Consider the following 16,443-nt stretch of genomic DNA (forward strand, 5'->3'; position numbering starts at 1 on the left):
TTAAAACGGGTATATTTAGATTAGCGCAACACAGCATATATGGAAAAACATCAGTAAATGCTCTGTATTTATATGGCGCTCTCAAAGCTGCAGCTTTACACCATTTCATTCAATAAAAATGCTTTTTATGTGCTAATTTATCACCAATACTATAACATTTCCTGTATATATATGTATATTGGTTATTTCTATTTTCCACTTTTGCTTTTGAAAACATGATTTTTTTTTTTTTTTTTTTACTTGTGATTGATACTTTTGCATTGTGGCTATATAGATATAACTTTGACTTATTAATTACTCTTATGACCCTGTTTTTTAATACATTTAAAATGATTCAATCTTTCTTTTTTTGACATCACTTCTTTTTCCGAGGCAAAAATGTAATAATTCTTAACTAGGAAAAACTAAAAGGAAAGACAAACAAACTGGACAGAAAATGGCATAATATGTAACTGCACAGTTATATACCATCAGTAAAGATCCATCATCTTAACATCCACTTACGTACTTGGTACAGACCAGTGATATATTAATGATGTGGTTCATCCCGTTTAAAATAAAACAGAACTGCTGAGTTGAACGTCATGAACAGTCGTACAGCTGGGTTTATCAGCTGATGGGGAGTCTCTCATGTGCTGGGAAGAGTGTGGGAGGGGTTGAAGGAGGAGGGTGTTCGTAGGTGTGTGTGTGTGCGCGTGCGTGTGTGTGTGTGTTAATGTGTGAGCGTTTGCTTGCTGAGAGTTGCAGAAGGAACACAGTGTGTTGCGGGTGCAGTGTGGGGAGCTGTCCATTGTTGCTGGTTCTGAAAGTAGATTACCGCTTCTCCACTAAAGAGGGGATTTAAATCTGATAAACAGGAGGGGAGAAAAGAGGAGGAAGAAGGAGGTGAGGTGAGAGAAAGCCAAGTAGAGTTTGTGAGATTCCTTCATTGACTGCAGACCAGAAGGAAGTTCCCTGAAAACTTGGATTGCTTTGACCAGCTGTAAAGGTCTTACTTGGACACTTGAGTTTATTTCTTTAACTCACTTTCCCACAATCTTTCTTACTTGCTCTCTCTTTTTCTCTCAAGCTGACACTAATTTGGACAAACACAGGGATGAGATGGAGAAGGCAGAGGAGTAGTGGGGGAGGGAAAGCAGGGTTATAGACGGAGATCACAGTTTCTTTTCTTTTTCTCCCTTCAGCTCTGCAGGACAAGGGGGCGACGCAGAGAGTCGAGAGGCTTCTCCTCCACTCCTTCCACTTTCGTGGGTTCATACGCTCTCCCAGAAGAAGTTGTATTGATTGCCACTTTACTCTAAGAGTGCTGCTACAGCTCCTGGAAACCTCCGTCCTGCTACCTGCACCCTGCTGTGTCGTGGGTCACCGTCAGGATGGCAGGCTGTGCCAAACGCTGCAAACAAGGACTTGTCAAGTTTGCCATTTCCCTGCACAGACTGATGACGGGGACTCTCACTAAAGGTATGTGACTCTGTCTCAAATGTCTTTTATGAACTCAGTCATAGTTTGTCTGATTGCAAGTGTAAGCAAATATGTGTACGATCCTGCAGCCAGTGTAGTCCATACGTGTGTTCTAAATAATTGGCATGAAAAGTGCCACAAAAGCAGAAAGTGAAGGTCCTTTATATTTAATCTTCATCCTGTACAACTGTTTGCCGTCTCTGCGGTTGACCTCGTTCTGTTCAGTGTGTACATGTTCTCCAGAGAAGCAGAAGGAGACAGAGATGGAGGTATAATAAGAGGCTAATAAAGAGGAGAGATAAAGTTGATATAGAGCAGTTTTGTGCGTGTGTGTGTGTGTGCGCGCCGCACGTGCACACTTGTGATTAATGTAAGTAATATAAAACATGTCGCTGTGTGGCCATGGGGGAAGGTATGACGCTGAGAGGAAGGGGAGGGTTTTACCGGTGTGGTTCTTTATTTGTTCTTTAGTGTGTGTTTTTGCATGTACATGTCTGTAGGAGGCTGTGCGGATTCAAACCTATCTTTGTAGGGACTTTAGGGGCTTTTAAAGGGTTGAGTCTTAGGGTTAGGGTTAGAGTTGAGTTAATGTTAGGGTAAGGTGAAAGGTTGCAGTTATGAGGGGGGAGGTCAGGGTAAGGGCCAAGGGACTGCATTATGTATGAGTGTCCTCTCTAAAAATTTACTTTATTTTTTTATTTTTTTGCTGAAGCAGGGGAGCAGTGCAGGGAAATATACATAAAAGCATGCTTCGTTTACTGTATGCAGCATAGCAGCTGCCAGGAGGCACACACACACACAAACACACACACACACACACACACACACACACACACACACACACACACACACACACACACACACACACACACACACACACACACACACACACACACACACACACACACAATGCTCTTTAAGCCAGTTGACATTTTTGTCTGGAGGGTTGGGAAACATCAAAGACATCAGTCTCTCATAGAGTCGTTGCACAAAGACATACTCTTGTGCTTGTGCACAAACACACACACACACACAAAACAAAAGTGTTTGTGTATGGCTCATGCACTCAGTCACAGTGGGTAGACTGAGTTGCCCTCGAGGTATCAACTCCAGGTCCCGGTCAGTCTTAAAGGAGCTAACACAAAGCTACTGCGGTATTTGACGCAGGAGTAACCTGGTTGACGCGTCTCGCTTCGTTAATTCCTGCCATACATACACCACCGTTTGTGTTGCAATCAGTAAAAGTCCAGACGCGGTTCTGGTAAATGATTCTGTACAGTGAAATGTGTTCCTTAGTGTGAGTGAATGTTGCCAATCAATTTCCAGTATCAAAAACCTTTTGCCCTTCCGGGTCAAACACCTAACAACAACAACAGTGACATTGCTGCCTTTATACACCTGAGCCCTTAGGTGGCAGCACAGCAACACCCAACACACACAAGGCAATTATTCTTTAAATCAGAGTCAGGGTTTTGGTCTCCATGAGGCCTTCTGGTCCTGACAAGGTCAGTGTTTATGTCAGAAATGGTCTGAAAATCTGATCTGCTGCTTGTCAGTTTTAAGATGTTTTTATTGTAGAGAAGCTGCCATTCACAAAAAGGTGACAATATTGGGTGCCATGTAATATAATATTGTATTTTATTGCTTATTAAGCTGACATTTGAGAATGTAAAAGGAAGTCTAATCTAACATGGGTTTTTATATTATGTTACTTAATGACATTTCTTATCTGCATGTAAAGCGTTTTTTGAAGTACAGATGTTCACAATGAAGGTCAGGTGGCGGAAGTGCGGCGTCATCATTTTGTCTATGAAAGTGAGACGTGTGCAGGAGCCTGTGCAGTGACTCAGGACGCGCTTGAGGGTAACATATGTGACATTCACCGCCACTAGATGTTACACCAGCACAAGTCATTTGGACCAAAACAAATGCCTTACTGACCACCAGGGGTTTAGCAGCTAATTAGTATGAGCGTCATTAGTTTACATTCCATGTCATGATATTTGCAGCCTTTAGTCTGTATGAAAATATGGTCAGTAATAATAATCAATAAAACTTCTCGTTTACTAACAAGTTCAAGATCTAGATCTTTTCTAGAAATCTCTTGCTTTGTAAATGCAGTATTTAGAAAATGAAAAAAAAGAAATTGAAAACTACATTAAACCCTATAAAAACCATACATGAATATTGCTATCACTGTGAATAGTTATCCTACATCCAAAGCAAAAAAAAAAAATGAAATACTATCAATGAAGGGTAAAAACACTAATGTTATAACATGAAGAATCAACCGCTGCAGGATTAAACATGATTAAAGTACAGTTGTTTTAATACCAAAATTGAACACGAAGCTGGCAGGTGCAGCACTGGCTGCCTTTGCTTTGCTCTCCTATTTCAGATTACCTTTAACATTTGGTATTTAAGTAGTAATTTGTGAGGAAAGAATACATTTGCTCCCACTTCCGAATATTAAGGAGCAGCTCGACTCCAGGTCGTGCTCTGCTGATGGTGGAGAAAATACTCGAGGCTGTAAAGCAAATAGAGCTTTTCTCTATAAGGATTTAGATGAGTGGAGAACGACTCTCAGAGCAGCATTGACCTCTGCTGGCACTACTGAAAAAATACAGGTTACTACACGTGCAAGCAGTCAATATTTCATTTTAATAATGGTGACACATATTCACCATTGACTAGGTGCTTACTAACATATATAGGTAGCATCCTAGCCATTTATTAGTAATTATTAAGCACGTATTAACACCTTACTCTACATAACCTCATTCTACCTTTATTATGACATGAATTAAGATTTTTCCTACAAAAGGTGTATTTACTAATAAAGGGCTAGTATGCCACATGTATGCTGCATGTTAGTAAGCACCTGGTTAATGGTGAATATGTGTTCCCTAATCTAAATCTAAATGGCTAAAGTTGATGTTAAAGTAGGATAATAACAATATAGATATAGAATCAGGACTCAGGAATCGCTGTTCTATTGACTCTTTTCTAAAGTATTAGTAAAAGTATGTGGATGTGAACTCTTAGAAAGTGTATTTTCTTCTATTGTCTGTTTTTATCCCAAATATAATCCAAGAACATCTAAAAATGTCAATGTTAAAATCTTTATTTCAGCCAGTGTTGCACTAAATTGAAAAGCAGAATTCTCCTTTCTTTGGCTAAATCTATTTCACAGAAACCTCAACCTGGAGCTCGCAGGCCTCCGCTCTCGTTTCAGCTGCAAGCTGATTAGACCAAATCTCTCCCATTTATATCACATTGGTCTTCCTCTGAGATAATCTCTTACTGTCAGTCACTTCCTTCATCGCAATAACTCCCAAAAACCTCTCCCCAGCTTGCTGTCATCTCTAAAAAAAACCCATAAACGTCCTGTCAGGCCGTGCCAAGTTGTAAAACGTCTGCATAATTTCACTTATCCTCTCGGTGCAGCCTGCCTTCTGGTGCCTCCCGCTGCTTTACACGTTCAATCAGCCTGGATGCAGAACAAGACTCTCTGTGGTGATTCTGGGCACAGGTGACAAAATACCTATAAGCAAACAAAACCTCTGTTTGGCCTGGAAATCCACAGCAAAACTGCAGCCAAGTCATAGTTGAGAAAGAGAGCCTGTAGGTAAAAGAATCCACCTCACTCTAGTTAATGCAGCAAAAATAATGTCTCAGAGGATATTCTTATTCTTAAATATCCACCTCCCAGAGGAGGATTTTTGGTTTTCTGATAATAAGAAAACTACACTATTAAGATGAACTCTTTCCCTCGAGGAACAAAACATGACACAGATAACTTTTAATGTACTGATTCTTCATTTTCACAGAACTCCTCTTTTGGGAATAGATGGAACATGCACTGTTATTCAACCTTATGTTCTTTAGCTGTTTCCTGCCACAAATAGAAAGGATAGACCACAAAATAGGCTAAAAGAAAGACATGTAGTGTTCTTTAATGACAACAAGAAACACATTTTAATTTATTATGATTTAAAATTTGGTATTTTAAAGACAGTATTTAGATTCCTGAGGTATTTCTACCTCTGTTACTCAGACTAGTGTTTTTGAGACTGCACAGTAGGGGGCGTCAGAGGCCTCTTTCTTACTGTCACCAGTGACAGACCAGAGCACGAGTGAAGTCGAGTCTTGAGCAAATGGAGCTTTAAATTTTCAGCGTCTCAAAGTGCTTTGCTAATGAAGGAGCTATTCCTCTCCTCTCATGGTTGATGGCGGACTTTCAAACTGAAGGTCTTTTTTTTTTCGCAACAAGGACTCTGAGGCGTTCCTCATAAATGCTTCACTGAAATATTCAGCAGCTCCTTTTTTCCCCCCTTTTTATCAGATATTCTGCTCTTCTTGCCTCTTTGAGTTTCCTGCACCTTTTGTATGTAGAGATGAGAGGGAGGGAAAGAAGTAGGGATGAGTAAAAAACAACAGAGAGGAGGAAAGAAAGTGAAAAAGCACACAAGGGCATGCCTGCATAATGTGAGTGAACACATTGGCGTGTCTTTGATGAGGACATTAAAGTCCTGGTGTTCTACACCTGTGGGTGTGCTGCTGCTGCTGCTGCTGCTGCTGCTGCTGCTTAGCGCCAAAATGCTGTCATATCAGTTTTTATGTGCCGCATTATATTATGCCAAATATAATGCATAATAACACTGTAACCCCCTCCCCTCCCTCTAACCTAACACTATAATCAATCCCTAAGCTGCATACCATTAACACCTCCTTCACTTTCATCTGCTGAGGAGGGAGAAAAGACAGGAGAAGGAGGAGAGTCAATAGAGGAGTTGTTTGTATTCAGTTCACACAAACCACCAGGGTATTTTAGGTACAGTTAAACCTGCAGTTAACCGTTACAGCTAACAGAAAGGTAAATTGCTATTTGCTTTTCCTTTTTTGAGGAAGCAACTCTCCTGTGTGTTTAGTTTAATTATTTTATTTTATTAGGAGCTCGCTAAGCATTGCCCACAGCGACTCATCCTGGGGGCAACATTTAATATAAAAGAAACAATAATAGAATTATTATTATGCATGATATATTTCTTTAAAAAAAAGCCAAAGTGTAGTTTTTCCCATATGATATGGGTGACATGGAGAGTGTGTGTGTGTGTGGGTGCTACGCAGAGGTGAATCTTTCTGGGAGACGCTCTCTCTCTGAGTCACAGGAAGTAGATTGCCGTCGGAGAGAAAGCTCAAGACAGCAGAGATTTACCAACATATAATTCTACACCTTTAAATAAAACATAGGCTCCACTGAAGCGCCGCCGGTCTTGTTTGAGTTGAATATATGAGAGAGAACCAGAGTGCAGTGTACTGTACTCGCTGGTTTAATTTGTTCCTGAAACTCTGCCCTAATACGGTGAAAACACGAGCGCTTTAGTTTCTTAGCACAAACAAATGACATGTAATAAGACTCTTAAAGGTTCCCAAAAATCAGTTTTTGCAAATATAATACAACTTGAGTAGTGTGGGAGAAGAACTGTTCAGATGTACTTACTATCATTGTAATTTAATTGTGATGAGATGTGATGTCACACGGTAAAACAATTAATCAACAGTTTTCCATTATGTATAGAAATGTAGGCAAAACACAAGAACACAAGTTCTGACTCTCAGTGGTGTGAAAACTCATTTAACTGATTGAATTATCTTTATTTTTAAAGGTGCCATATGTAAGAATGTGGCCAAAAACGGTTACTACATTCAAATTCAAAACACCAAGGTCTTTTAGGTTTCGTTTTCTAACGTAACTGGCAACCCGTGGTTGCTCGGCAGCTGAGACTCTACTGACTGCAATGATTGGTAGACGGCGGTATGTGGTGCCACATGCCAAAACATGATTTCAAAACATAAACATGATTTGCAGTCTGCAAAATGTTTTTTTTTAATGCAAATATTTTGGCTGTACTGTTGTTGTTGGTGAGTTCAGTTTGTTATATGAACATTATTCCTGAGTCTCTGTGACATATTAGGAGGATTTTATGGCCAGTTGCTTTAGATTTATTACATAATGCACCTTTAATCTTAAAATCACCAACATGTGTGTGAAACTACTAGTACTACATATATCAAACTTCTACTAATCTTTGCAATTAAACCTTTGATATGCTATCAACTGGGAGCAGAGGCTTGTCTGTCATTAGGGGTCGTATTTCTGATCATCTGCTGAACGTACGTCCGCTGTTTTAAACTTTAATCTCGGATTTCTGTGGGACATGTTTGGTTATTTTTATCAGTAAGAGCCTCAGCTAACTGAAGTCTCAATTGAAGACTCAGAGTTGGACAGGACAGTGGACTTTTCATAGTGTTATGATGAACAATGCAGACTTTTGTTGAAAGGACTCAAGGTTGTCGGAACAGTGAAGTTGTGGGTCATAAAACCGAAGCATGGATTCAACATTGAGCTGAGCTGAGGGGAACTGCAGGGTCCTAGTATCAATCTTTGTGGCTTAATCATATAACATCATATAACTACCATGAGGTAGTTATAAGCAGAGAAAGCAGATTTTTCACTCGCATTTTGGTCACATTTATTTAATTACAGTATATACAACACAAGGACCCACGTGCTTAACCACAAAACCAAACCAAAAACTCAAATCTGCCAAACAATACAAAAACAAACAAGGTCTTAAATGACATATATGCAAACTAAATAAACATAAATCATCACTAACAGTAACTTTAAAGTATACCACATGTAAAATACAAACAAAACCCCCCAAATAATCATGTAGTCAAAGCATGTACAGTAACCTTTCATCCCAAATGGTTGCAAGAGCATCTTAGTGACTTCTCTACATCATGACAAGCAAAACCACGACTGTGTGCGCGGAACAATGATAAAAGTATAGTCATGTTTGTTGATTGTAGTTTGTGTGAGATGGTCCTTTCAGCAATGATGATGATATGTATCCGCAAATCATCGCAGAAAAGCAAAAATGACTGCGACTGTGTTTACTCGTCGATCGTATTCGGGCCTTGTCGCGCGGGTTGGACTCGGCTGTTTGTGAGAGCATTAGACAAATATATGGCTTTGTTAGAGGGGAAAAGAGTGACATGTGAGTGACTCTGTGCAGCGGCGACAGAAGGCTCTGAGCTCCGTGGTTTTACTCCTCATGCTCGTGTCTATCAGGATTGTATCCTGTGCTCTAAATCAATCTGTTTGTCCCGGTGACGCAGACCAAACTGAGCCTGTTTGAGCCAGTTAAGACACCAGGTGCACTCCTCACTCTTTGCTCTTCGCCTCCCTCTTCTTACCTCTTGTTTCTACGAATACTACACCTTTGCTCCCCGATTACATCCGCACCCTCCCTTCTTCTTTCTCTCCTCACCTATCTGCCCTCCATCTTTCCCCACTCTCCCAATTCTCTGCTCTCATTTATTTCTCCCCTCCGTCTCCTCCCATCTGTCTTGCAGTCCAAATTCTCCACTCTTATTTGTCTCGCTACAGTTATTGCCATCCTCGCCTCGCCTCTCGTTCCTTCCTTCCCTCCCAATTCTCCTCCTCTCATTGCCCTCACCTCCTCTCCTCCGTGTGGTCATCACTATGACAGATTCTCTCTCTGTCTGATAAGACCCCGCAGCAAACTAACCAGCCAATTTATTATTCACTGCTTGCTTACCTCATTTCCTGCGCTTGTCAACACCTTCTCTCTCCCCCCCGCTGTCACGTATATCTTCTACTTTCAACCCCACACACACTAACCCTCGTCTTCTTTGTTTTTCTACCCCTGCATCCATTCAATCTCCGTCTAGTAAAAGGTCTGCTGTGCAAGGCTTAATATGTGATGAGAGAGAAGCAGGCTGGCACTCACGATGATCCACAGCAGCCTGGACTGGACTGAATAGCAGTGCAGACGATGTCAGGCTTAATGTTTTGAAGAGTTTTGGCAGTCGGCCTAATGCGAGGAACCTGTTGCTCTTAGTGTTATTGCACAGAGACTGCACGTCTACAAAAGCTATTTTTGTTCCCTTGTTTAAACCACTGAAACGATTAGATTATGCTGGTGGTTTACAGCAGATGTGGGACATGAGAAAATAGCCTCAAGGTTTTCTCTGTAAAACTTTAGGCAACTACATGCGTTCATGATGGGAAACGATGTATTTACATTACTAGGATATGTTGAGACTAGGCATTTATTCGTCTTACAGCAGCTATGGGATTGTTGGAGCTCAAATAGGAAGTCACGTAATGCTATCATAGAGAGATAAGTCATCTGATGAATGGAAAAAAGGATTTGATGCTCCTGTAATATCTCAAGATCTCAAGATCAGCTAGTTTTTTGTTTTTTTTCACTGGAAACTGATGTTTGAATCCATTTAACCACTCACTCACTGCACTAAATTCCATAGAAAAATAATCTGTGATGTTACATCTTTTACACAAAGCAGCTGTTGATTTATTACTGCAGGGGTTCTCAAAGTTTTGATACCTGAGGGCCAATTTAGGAACCCAACATTGGACTGAGGGCCGCCAATGGAAAAAAAACCAGAAAGAAATCCCATTTGTAATAATTTTAATGACCAGATTGCAGTTCTACAGTTTAACACTTATTGGTCTGTATCCAGTAATCTCCAATAAACATTTAACAAGCTTAGTAGCTCCTGGATTAAAATGATCAACTGTAATTCATTGCGGGCCGCCAGAAATGACATTGGCTCACGGGCCTCACTTTGAAAACCATTGTATTACTGCCTCCCCCATTAACTTAGCTTAAAATCCTATGTTCAGATTAACACGATTAACATAAGTGACACTGACCAAATGTATGTAAAAACGCAGATTTTCTCTAACCTTCTAAACAGTTGTGTAATCGTGAGATGAAACACAGGAACACACACATTTGTATGATATTGTAGACTTAAGCATGTGTAAGTTTTACTTAGCGAGCCGTCTGTCAAGTGACCAAAAATTAATTCTTGCTCGTATCGCTGCTGGCAGCCGTGGTTTCAGTGAGAGCGAGTGTCCGTGTCTCGCTGTGAAGAGGGTTTACTCTAATAATGAGTCACAGTCATCTGTTATTTAAACAGTATTTAAAGAAGGCTTTAATGAAGGAGCTGTTCAGACAGATATCATAATGGGTTTGTTAACGCAAATAACAGCCATCGATAACGCTAAACAAGTTTTCTTTGTGCCTAATGCTAACTAGTCACTGTAGTACATGATAACAATCTATAGTTCTGCTCATACAAAGACGTCATTAACCATAACCTTTAGCTTCACCGTCAACTACTTCCCTAATGATGACTTTGAGACCTTCACAGTTGAAGTTGTGACCTGAAGACAGAAGGAAAATCAAATATTTAGCCCATTTTATCACAGCTCATGTTCAAAAATGAATCCTCAAAATCTAACAGAAAATGCAGTTGTCCTCCCCTATTTGTTTTGCACCATCTCAAGAGTTTGAAGACCTTGTGAAGTGAATACAGAGTTTCTTTCTCCTCTTCTCCTCTCTGGCTTCCTTCTTCTTAAAACGGCAGATGATGAGTTGATGGTGTAGGAAAGATTCTGCTGACACGAGGCTTGTATGAACAAAGAAAACTTTATTGTAGCGAGACCGTATCAGTCCGGACCCTGCAGGTGTCTGACAGAGTTTGAATGGAATCCTAGAAAACTCTGCCCCTGTTTTCCCATAACCACACATTTTAAAGACTACCATCGATTTTCGTTTCGATGTTATTTGTCTCTCCCGGTCTTCACATCCTACACTCTTAGAAATAAGGGCTCCAAAAGGGTCCTTATACAAGGGCTGAGGTGAAACCTTTATAAAAAGGTTGTACCTGGAGCCAAAAAGGGTTCTCCTATGAGGACAAGCCGAAGAACCTTATATGATTCTACTTAGCCCTTTTATTTCTAAGAGTGTAGGCTGATGTTCTCATGTCTCTTTTTACCTTTTTTTAACATACATTTCCAATGCATTACAAAAAATTGGACAATAACATGTTTGTAAACAGGAAACACCTCAGTTCTCTCCCATCAGATCTAAGCATCCTTTTGTTAACACCATGTGTGTTTTATTTGGATTCTAATGAATTTCATACCAGTGCCGTGCAAAATCTGTTTTTGTGTGTGTTTTTAGTAATTGTTGGTTTGGTGTGTTTGCTCTTTGTTAAGGCCACATTATACTTCTCCGACTGCGTAATGCTTTATCCGACTGCGTATTTCACGGAGACCCCTCGAGCCTTCATACTTCTCCGTCGTGGTGACGGATACGCACTGCAATTTCCCGCCCCGATCAGTAGGGGTCGCCAAGCAAGACTGGCCCCATGACGCCAATGGTCGGTAATGTCGTTGGTTGTTGTGCTTTTGGCTACAGTGAGCAATGGCGTCCGAGAGAGAAAGACTGTTGTTGTTGTTGCACAGAAAATATGTCCCAGAACTCAGTTTTAAGATCATTTGAGGCGAGAAATTGGCCATTTAGAGTCTAAACATGTGGTGTGTGTATTAAGATATGACGTATTTATAATTTGGCAGCGACATTGACATCGGTGATAAGCTCCGCCTCTGTGGACCCTCGGTGAGAACAGTGGCCGGCACAGAGCAGCGTTATCTCGGCCTGTCCTGAGGACCAATCGCAGCCCTTGCCGTCAGACATACAGACGTTCTTGGAATTTATAGATTTATATGTGTATACATGCGATGGCCTCCAACTCAACTTTGGTCCATGCTGTCAGAATGACGGGTTTCCGCATCAGCCTCATAACAGGATATACAAAAATAAGAATTAGCTGTGCTAATGTGTTCATCTAAGTCAGATACTTCAACTCATTATGTGTCAGAAAGTAGTGGCTGAGGACATGTGAAAAAAAAGATGACAACTGTGGAATAAAGACTTAAAAATATAGCTCCATGACGCACAGGAGCCACAGCTCTAGATAACTCCTCCTCAAACACTGCAACAGTATAAAAACCCTTGGCACACTTTATCAAAGGTTTGTCTGTTCGCACCTGCGTCTACACCGCTGCCTTTGGTTTGCAACGATGTCTTTGTCTTGAAAATGTGACTTGCTTTGCCGTTAAAAACACACAGAAAACCTCTGTCACTTCATATAAAATTCCTACAGATGAGGAACTGAGGTATAGGAGAGGAACAGAGAGAAAGCAGACTCCTGCTGTGAGGCTGCAGGTGCTGCTGATAAAGAGGAAGGTGGGGGGGAGAGAGAGAGAGAGAGAGGGTGGAGGGCTGCTGCTAAACTAGATATCTGTGTTTGGTGCAATATGGGCAGCCCATGGTCAAGTGGAAAGGAGTCTTGTCTTGTAACTGGGGAGTTGATGGTTCAATTCCCCCACAAGGTTACCTTGTTACCACTGAGGTACCCAAACACTGCTCCTAATTTTAGGGAGGCTTCTGGGAAGGCGATGGTTGATTTTTTTTATTTGATTTTTTTTATTAATAATTATTTTACAGGTTTAAATGTTTACATTCTCTTCACGCAGACCTGGGTTCAGGACGTGGTCGATTTGCATGTTCTCCCTGTGTGTGCGTGGGTTTTCTCCCTAGGTTCTTCGGCTTCCTCCCACAGTTCAAACACATGCAGATTTGGAGGATTAGGGCATCGCTGTGAGTGTCTCCATGTGGATAGACTGTAACCTGTCCAGGGTGCCATTCGCCGTGTGTCAGCTGGGATTGGCACCAGCACCCCCCTGTGACCCTCATGTGGAGAATAAAGCAGTAGAAGATGAATGGATGGATGGATGGATGCGCTGTACTCTGTATAACACCAGAATTAATTCAGCCCTCGGGTGCTCTTCACACGTCTCCTGCCAGGATGATTTCCAGACTGTAACTGTGATTAAGAACTTTGAATTGTGAAGGGCAACATTACACCTCTCAGTGGACAGCCTGAAACAAAAGAAGTATGTAGCCACTGTGGTCCTGTTAGGGTGTAGGCACAAAACCTACTTGGATTAGGAAAACCTTAGGGTTTGGATAAAAAGTGCTGATATTACTTTACCCTCATTTTCTTCATTATTGTGAATAATGACACTGTGGACACAGTTGTAAGAATCCAAGGTTGACTTTTAACAAATCTAAGTCTCAGGAGGCTATTACATTTAAGAAAAAGCCTTGCCATAAATTAGGATTGCCAACGTGAAGGGCAACAGAGGGACACATTCTTCACACCCAGCAGCAGCAGCAGCAGCACTCTAAGTCATTTTGCTTTTCCAATACCGGGCTGATTTTCATGGTTAGGGTCGAATATTATCTTTAAATCTTTGTATTGTTCTCTTGCATTGTGTTGTAGGAGACAGTAAGACAGTAAGCTCATTGAGCGGCCGCATGCGTGTGAGTCTCTGCCGCAGTGTGTAATTAAAAACCTGTTTCCCTATTTTGAGACATCACTTCTTCTTCAGATCTGTCTTTTATGAGAAGGAAGATGGCGTGTTTGTGTGCGTGTGTGTGTGTGTGTGTTTGCCATTTGAGGTTTTGGCTATCCAAATAAATGAAAATCAATGCCATGCCTTGAGAAGAATTGCTGAACGAAAACCAAAAGCTGGTCCTAATGAGGCAGAACGTTTAGCGCTATAAGGTTTGAATTGTGATTAGGTTAGTGTTCGGCATGATGGTTAAGATTATAGGGATAAGGCTTTTGGTTTGGTTTGGTCTTACCCTGCAGTGATCCTTACACTCACTTTCTCGTCTTCTTTTTTCTTCTCCCTTTCCTTTGTCTTTTTTACTCACACGCCCCTCCCTCTTGTTTTTACTCTGTATTCAGACGACTGCTGTCAGAAGCTTTTAATGAATGCCATATCCTAATGACTTTATCATTGGAATTGATGGGCTCGGCTCGGCCACGGCAACGGCTCGGCTGTAAATTGTTTTCCTAACTAAAGCCACGTAAAGAATTTCAATAGGGGCTTTAGTCAATACCATCAGTGCAGCCTGACAATCTCACCAGTGGAGTGTTACACGGAGGGTAGTAAGGGGTTAAGCATGATTGACACGGGAGTAGATGTGTGAGGTGGACTGTGTTGTGGTGTGGTGTGGTGTGGCGTCATTGCCCCTGGTTTCTGTTGATGTGTGTGTGTGTGTGTGTGTGTGTGTGTGTGGCACAGTTGTGTATCCGTGTGTAGCTGATGGATTCATCAGCCGAGTGAGGAGCCAAGACACATCTGATACAGCTTGTTGATGCCGAGGCGAACATATGCGAGGCGGCGTCTCAGCAAATGCAGAGGTGTCAGATGTACAGGGCTTTGTCCGTGACCCACCCACCCACTTACTTAATCATTTCACACACGCACACACACACACACACACAGACACACACACGTGAGACACTAGTACAGAGACAGCAGCAAATTCACTCTCCTCCCTGTGAAATTGTTTGTTTACTGAATGGCGAAGGGGGGATGGATCAGTCTCGCTCCCCCGTCATCTCCCCTCACCTCCTGCACTCCCTATGTTGCTCCATCTCTCTCTCTCGCACTCCTTCTTCCCTTCTGCTCACTTTACCTCCCCTGCAGTTTGTGAATCCACCTAATTCGTCTCTGTCCCTCCTCCTCCACCTCTCCTTCCCTTTTTCCCTCTCTTCGTTTTCTCATTCATTTTCTCATTCTCTCGTGACTTTTGCCGTGCTCTCCAGACGCTCACACACGGACCCCTCTCCCCATCTTGCCGTCTCCGTCTCTCTGTCTTCCCCCTGTGCAACAGTGTGCAATTTCCATTTCCACACCAGACAGACAGAGACGGAGACAGAGCGAAGGGGCTGAATCGGAGGGGAAGAGGAGCAGAGAGAGAGAGGCAGATGCGTAAAGAGGCACAGAGGAATTGATGGAATGACAGTCTGTTGGCAGGGGATAAACACACAGAGAGAAGAGATGGAGGGAGAGACAAAATGAGGCTGTGCAAGGTGGAGCGATAGAGGGGATGTAAAATAGGCAGCTTCAGTGATCGCGTAGACAAAGGTAGCTTCGGAGTGAGTGTGTACCCTCTTTTTCATTCACACACGCTCTCTCCCTCTCTTCTCACAAATATACACCCCTCCCTCCCTCCCTCCTTCCCTCCCTCTCTCTCTCCTCTCTCTCTCTTACTCAGTCAGTCACTCACTCAGACATACACACCCTGGAGCAGAAGGAGCAGAGCTGTGTGGATGTGAGGCAGCATGAGAAGTGATATATGTACTTGCACACATACAGATGGCTAATGGACTAACTTAATTACAACACACACACACACACACACACACACACACACACTCACTAGCACACCTTGATTACAGGCAGACGGAGACACAAACACACACGCACTCACTCACTCACTCGCAAGCTTACACATTGTGTCTGTAGCCAGAAGTCAACATGGGTCTCGTGATGGGAACCTTTTCCATGCAATCCAAGCAGGTGACCTACCACAAAGGTAAGAAGACTGTATTCATTTTTTTTAGATCTGAAATAGTACTTTTAATCAGCGTGCTTCTGTGAGTGAATGCTTTTCCTTGAACGTGAGCGCCTACCTGTGTTGTCTGTTGCGCCTCAGTGATGGAGTCTGCCGTGTTTGCTCATGAATATTACACAGGAAGTGCATTATGATGAGAGTGAGGTCAGCAGCATATGATGTGCTGTGATGTAAGGGTGACAAAAAAAATGAAGTCATCCATAATTGGTTTATGATGCAATTTCCAGGCCATCTGCCCTCTGTTTGAACTGTGTATTTAGAAATATGCATGTGTGTGTGTGTGTGTGTGTGTAGCTGTGCCACTGGGGTATGTCTATAAAAGGTGATGGTATTTACCCTTACGCTCCAAACCACGCTGCCCTGCCCTGCTACTGTTTGACAAGAGGAAGCTGGCACTAACTCTCCATACACATAAATTAACGTCAGCAGCAAATATCCAATATATGGAATTATTTGCTCACGTTTTACTGCTCCTGTGTAGGAACGTGCAAAATACTTTGTGAGTGTTGTGCGGTGTGTGTGTGGCGGCAGCATGTATTTTTGTGTCTGCAGTAAATCAGTGTGGTGTAATCCATCA

General features: G+C 42.0%; 1 protein-coding gene across 1 annotated transcript in view; it reads left to right on the forward strand.

Annotated features, from left to right (window-relative positions):
• Window positions 1-1,373: 1,373 nt before the first annotated feature.
• Window positions 1,374-16,443, forward strand: part of kcnip1a (Kv channel interacting protein 1 a) — a gene marked incomplete at its 5' end in the record, with an annotated part of 38,405 nt that continues 23,335 nt past the window's right edge. The window contains one exon of the mRNA XM_083891046.1: window positions 1,374-1,461. Within this exon, the coding sequence (XP_083747172.1) occupies window positions 1,374-1,461 (88 nt within the window). The remainder of the gene's footprint in view (window positions 1,462-16,443) is intronic.

This window comes from Microchirus variegatus (genome assembly GCF_963457635.1).
Source record: "Microchirus variegatus genome assembly, chromosome: 6".
Lineage (NCBI taxonomy): Eukaryota > Metazoa > Chordata > Actinopteri > Pleuronectiformes > Soleidae > Microchirus > Microchirus variegatus.